This window comes from Elephantulus edwardii, unplaced genomic scaffold, assembly GCF_000299155.1.
Source record: "Elephantulus edwardii isolate Elephantulus edwardi_28Jun2011 unplaced genomic scaffold, EleEdw1.0 scaffold00027, whole genome shotgun sequence".
Classification (NCBI taxonomy): Eukaryota; Metazoa; Chordata; class Mammalia; order Macroscelidea; family Macroscelididae; genus Elephantulus; species Elephantulus edwardii.
Genome location: NW_006399777.1, coordinates 17,428,043 through 17,434,531, shown reverse-complemented (window position 1 = coordinate 17,434,531; position 6,489 = coordinate 17,428,043). Strand labels below are relative to the sequence as shown.

Genomic DNA, 6,489 nt, shown 5'->3' with positions numbered 1-6,489 from the left:
TCTGATGCATAACAAGTGATTGCAAAAACCATGGCCTGTATCAGGTGCACCTTAGTCTGCCACTAGCATCTGTATAATTATGATGGGAATGGGAATGAGGATGTAAATTGCACTGAGAAACAGATTATTAATACAAATCAACAAACGTGGAGGGGAAAAAGGTAAATCTGGACCAAAGGAATTTGAGAATGCCACCAATACCGTAGAACATGCTGTGCCCAAATTGTCAAATGCTACATTAATTTGCTGTATAAACTGTCATCGAAACCACAACTATTTTAGTTGTTACTGTGCTTTTGATGACAGTTTATGCAACGTCAGTGAACTCTGAAAGCACATGGTAGATGAAAATAGTCTTAGAAGATTATATCCTATATGATTCCATTTCCATGATATTATAAAAAACACACAACCATAGGGACAAAAATTGAACCATGATGGCCAGAGTGTAGATGTAAAGGAATAACATCAGGGCTAACAATTTTTTTTTTTATTATTCCAGGCCATGGTCTTTACAATTACTTTGTATGCATGTGACAGCTGGACAATGACTAAGGATAACAGAAGAAGGATCTATGCCTTTGAGTTGTTGTGCTGGCGAAGAGCATTGAACATATTGTGGAGTGCCAGGAGAACAAACAGGTCTGTCCTGGAGAGGATGAAACCACGCTGTTCCCTAGAGGGGAGGATTTTGAGACTCTGTCTCACATACTTTGGGCATGTGGCCAGGAGGGACCAATCATTGGAGAGGGACATCATGCATGGAAGGGTGGAGGGACAGTGCAGGAGAGGAAGATCCAGGATGAGATGGATTGACTCAGTGACTAGAGAAATGGGATTAAGGGTGTCAGAGACGATGAGATTGACTCACGATTGGGCAAGTCAGAGGTAAGGCACATAGGGTCACTGTGAGTCACAGGTGACTAGATGGCATATAACAACAACAATAATATCCCGATAGTGGTTACCAAAAGTTCTATCTGTGTGCAAATTATTGTGAACTATCTCTAATAACGAGTTCATTCACTGGAAACAACCCAAATGCCCATCAACAAGTGGATAGAGAAGCTCTGGTATATTCACACAATGGAATACTTGCTGCACTGAAAAACAAGGAACTCATGAAATATTATAAAAAGTGAGTGACCCTGGAGGACATTATGCTGAGTGAAATATCTCAGTCACAAAGGGACAAACACTGCATAATGCCACTGTTGTAGAATGGGACTGACATCAGGGTTGGGGAGACTGAGAAAGATGGGATAAATTATGTACACTGCATTGAAACAGATGAGGGTGAGAACTGTTTGAAAGAAATATACGATTAAGTATTATTTTCATGACAAGTGTCCAGAATGAGAGCTTCATGGGGGACTGGACTTGAGGGGGGAAATGCATAATAATGAAAGTTTGGGTTTTGCTTTCTTTTTGTTTTGTTTTTTACTTTTTAAAGATCAAAACCAACTGGGGGGAGTGGTGGGCAGGGAGGAAAATGTGCAACAATGAATGAATGGAAATCCAAAGTCTCTACAAATTTTCATTAAAATTTCAATTAAAAAAAGTTCATTCACTCTATAATAAGTTTTTTTTTTTTAAAAAAATCTTTTTTTGGTAAGCTCTAAGCCTAGTGGCAAGATGTTGCACTGCAATTGCAGAGGTATGCAGTTCAAATCCACCAGATGCTCCGCTGGAGAAGGAGGGGCAATCTCCTCCTGTACCAGTCAGATCTGATTTGATGGTGTACACACACACACACACACACACACACACACACACACACACAAATAATAAAATAAAATTTAAAAAATTAAAATGTTTTTAAATTTTATTTTTAAAGGTTGATGATTTGACTGCACTGGGTGCTCTGGGAGAAAGATGTGTGTTCTCCTCCATAGAGCTCTCCGGGCATGGAAACCTGATAGAGGTTTTTGGGGTTTATTTACTTTTCTGATCGAGGTTTTAATTGGGTAAACATGTGCGACTGCAAATAATAGGGGGCAAATAGGGCTAAAGAAACAGGACACTGGAAAGTAGAAAGCATACAGATAAACAAAGTGACAAAATCTGGGGAAGAAAGGAGGTGTGGAAAAGGTTATGCTTTAGTTCATCTTTAAAAAACGATGTAGATAAATAATGAACACTGCACTGAAACAGATGAAGCAAGAACTATTTAAAAGGAATCTATGACTTGGCTTCATTTGTATGACAACAGTCCAGAATAAGAGGTGCATGGCGAAGTGGACTGGAGAAAGGGAGGAAATTAAGCAACAGTGATTGAATCTTTTTTTCCCCCCTAAAGTGAACTTGGTGGGGTAGGGAGGAAAATGGGCCACACTGAATAAATGAAAATCCATTTTTTTGGGGTAAACTTTCATTAACATCACAATTTAAAAAAATAATGGGGAAAAACTGCTTAGTCTGAACGATCAGTCCACAGATGGCTATAATGTTGTTTTTCCGACTTGGCTATATTTAAAACTCATCCAACCCAAAAATTTAAGTCTGAAAAAATGTTAGTTGAATACATGCTTCCAAATCTATAAAATGCTCACATTTCACCCCGCCACAGGACGCAGCACCAAGAGCGAACAATCCCAAGACCTGAGTCCTTCGTAAGCCACTGGGTGAATTGAGGAAAGCTTTGGGATGACTTTGAATATTATACTCTTGTTTGATTCCTTTTATCTCCCTTTCACAGGCATCCAGGGAAATTAAATGAGGGCACAGGATCCGAGTGCATTATAATCTACACAGTGATGGATGCATGTGCAAATGCCAGGAACTGTTTGTTGTGCTTAAGCAACCACAGATTTCCTCAAGTTCATTGCTTTGACTTTCCTCCTTCCACTGTTGACTTTCCTCACCCGTGAACCCCGCAGGGAGAGTGTGGATCACGCCAGGTGGTAAGGCGTGAACAGTGAATCGGAAGGGAAGCCAAGTCACATTCTCTCTTCAACAAGACAGAGCTCAGATAGCTGTTCCATGTTTTGTCTTTACACATTTCCACACAATGTGAGCTTCAGATGCACGTGCAGGAGAAACCCAATCATAAAAGCCAAGGACTTCCTTTGGAGAGAAGACCCCACAGCCCCGAGGAGAAATGCAATTGCCCCCAGGAGCACCCCACTAACTCTGCAAGTTGTCTGACCGCTCCTCATGCCAGTAGATCAGGGCGAGGGGCCCACTCACCGACATCAACCAAGGAGTACTGGTAAGGATCTGAGAGGAAGTGCGGCAGGGTGAGGAAGAAGGCGCCTGTGGCCAGGAGGAGGCCCCCGATACCAATCAGTCGGGGCCGGTGCACTCGGCTGCCGAAGTAGCTGACGAAGATGATGAGGATGGCGTTGCTGATCTGTGGAGAGAGTAGAGGGACGGAGTGAGCACAGAGGTCGCATCTTCACCTGCCAGCACAGAAGCCCTGCTGTCTGCGAAAAGCACATTCAACTTTTGAGAAACATTGAGGTTTTCACCTTGTGCGTATGGGTTTTTTGGATAGTAATCCACTTGTCTATAGAAATCTTTGTTCTGCTTTCCTTCTCACTATCATCTTTCTGAGTCACTGTATCGAAAGGAATTGGAAGACACAGAAGACTTTCACGAAACAACCTATGAGCAAGAGCCTATGGTGATGAAAGAAGAAGTTCAGGCTGCTTTGAAGGAAATGGCAAAAAATAAGCCTCCAGGAATAGATGGTATACCAATTGACATATTTCAGGTAACAGATGCTGCCCTGGACGTGCTCACCAAGTTGTGCCAAGAAATCTGGAAAACAACCACTTGGCCAACTGACTGGAAGAGATTGATATTTGTTCCCGTCCCAAAGAAAGGTGACCCAATGGAGTGCGGAAACTATAGGACAATCTCACTGATTTCACATGCAAGCAAGATTTTACTGAAAATCATCCAGAAACGACTGGAACAGCACATCAGCAGAGAACTACCAGAAGTCCAGGCTGGGTTTAGAAGGGGTCGTGGTACTAGGGATATTGTAGCTGATGTTAGATGGATTTTAGCTGAAAGTAGAGAATACCAGAGGAATGTCTATCTGTGTTTCATTGACTATGCAAAGGCATTTGACTGTGTGGATCATAACAAACTGTGACTGACTCTGAGAAGAATGGGAATCCCAGAACAATTGATCGTTCTAATGCGAAACCTATACTTGGACCAGGAGGCAGTCGTTAGAACAGAGCAAGGGAACACTGCATGGTTCAAAATTGGGAAGGGCGTACACCAGGGATGTGTCCTATCTCCATACCTTTTCAACCTATATGTAGAACAGATTATCTGGGAGGGTGGGCTCTATTAGGAGAAATGTGGGGTCAAGATTGGGGGACAATTTATCAACAGTCTGTGTTATGCAGATGACACAACCCTGCTTGCTGAAACTGAAGAGGACCTGACGCACCTGCTGCAGAGGGTCAAGGACTGCAGCCTACAATTTGGATTGAGGCTCAATGTCAAGAAGACAAAAATTCTCACCACTGGACCAATTGGGAGCATCAGGGTGGATGGTGAAGAGATTGAGATTGTTCACAGCTTTAGTTTGCTTGGCTCCACAGTCAACACTCTTGGCCCCAGCAGCCAGGAAATTAAAAGGCGCATTGCCATGGAAAAGTCTGCTGTTAGGGACCTCTCCAGAGTACTGAAGAGCAATGGTGTCTCTCTGGAGACTAAGGTGCATTTGATACAGGCCATGGTCTTTGCAATCACTTGTTATGCATCAGAAAGTTAGACAATGACCAAGGAGGATAGAAAGATAATTGATGCCTTTGAGCTGTGGTGCTGGAGAAGAGTATTGAGAATACCATGGACTGCTAGGAAAACAAACAGATTTGTCCTGGAAAGGGTTAAACCGGGTGGCTCCTTGGAGGCAAGGATTCTGAGGCTCCGTCTAACATACTTTGGACATGTTGTGAGGAGAGACCGGTCCTTGGAGAAGGACATCATGCTTGGGAGGGTGGAGGGACAGCGCAGGAGAAGAAGGCCCTCTATGAGGTGGATTGATTCAGTGACTGGGATAATTGGGATGGGAGTGTCAGAGTCAGTCCGATTGGCACAGGACAGAGCGGAGTTTAGGGCTGTTGTGCATAGGGTCTCTATGAGTCGCAAGCGACTTGACGGCACATAACAACAACAACATCATCATCTTTCTGCCCATCCTTCTCCTGCACTATCATCATAGTTTTTCTTTTTTCCCCACTCATTCATTGTTGCACTTTTCTCCTCTCCCAACCCTCCCCCCCCCCAGTACACTCCCCTCTTAGAAAAGCAAAAGAAAAATTCTTTGATTGTTTTACAATCCCTTGCCCCAGGTCCACTCTACTATGCAGCCTTTACTCTGGACTCCTGTCATGACAAGAATACCTAATCACATATCCCTTTTAAACCGTTTTCTCCCTCATCTGTTTCAATGCAGAATACATTATTGAACCCATCTTTCTCAGTCTCCTGCCAACCCTGAGGTCAGTCCTGTTTTACACCCTGAGGTCAGTCCTGTTTTACAACAGTGGCACCATGCAGTATTTGTCCTTTTGTGACTGAGATATTTTACTCTGCATAATGTCTTCCAGGGTCACCCGTTTTGTATAATATTGCATGAGTTCCCTATTTTTCAATGCAGCGTAGTATTCCATTGTGTGAAGAACAGCTTCTCTATCCATTCGCTCATTGATGGGCACTTAGGTTGTTTCCAGCTCCTTGCTATTGTGAACAAAGCCATGATAAACATGGGTGTACATTATTAATACACTATAAGGGAGATCTGCTGGCTTGGTCGTAAGGAATTGTGCTGCCACTACAAAGACATGCAGTTTCAATTCCCCAGCTGCTCCATGAAGGAAAAAATGGGCAATCTCCTCTTGTGCAACACACTGCCTCAGAAAATCTGCTGGAGGGTCAGCTGTGGGTTGGTTCTGACTTGACAGTACACAACAACAATCCATTTTTAATGTATATGATGTCAGGCATAGATACTGTTTCATTTTCTGCATGCAGAAATTCTGTTTTAGGTCTAATTGGGTAGTAGGTTAAGCACGGGGCTGTGACCTAAATGCTCAATGGTTTGAACCCACCAGCAGAGGCAGTCTGTTCCTGCTTTAGCCTCAGAAAACTGATAGAGGGTTGCTGTGTTTTACAATGGCAGTAAATTTGGTTTGTTATTGTTGTTATGTGCCATCGAGTTGCCTGTGACTCAAAGTGACCCTATGTACAACAGCCCTAAACCCTGCTCTATCCTGTGCCAATCTTATTGTATCTGACTACCTCCATTACCCCAATCACTGACTCAATCCTCCTCATAGAAGGTCTTGCTCCCCTGTGCAGTCCCCCTCTCCAAGGACTGGTCCTGCCTTGCAACATATCCAAAGTATGTCAGATGAAGCTTCAGAATATTTGCCTCTGAGGAGCATCCTGGTTTAACCCTCTTCAGGATGAACCTGTTCATTTTCTTAGCAGTCCATGGTACATTCAATACTCTTCTCCAGCACC

General features: G+C 43.2%; 1 protein-coding gene across 1 annotated transcript in view; it reads right to left on the bottom strand.

The window, feature by feature from the left end:
• The window catches only part of SLCO2A1 (solute carrier organic anion transporter family, member 2A1), a 149,354-nt gene that overhangs the window by 69,075 nt on the left and 73,790 nt on the right, over nucleotides 1-6,489 (bottom strand). The window contains exon 4 of the mRNA XM_006883420.1: nucleotides 3,190-3,352. Coding sequence (XP_006883482.1) covers nucleotides 3,190-3,352 — 163 coding nt within the window. The remainder of the gene's footprint in view (nucleotides 1-3,189; nucleotides 3,353-6,489) is intronic.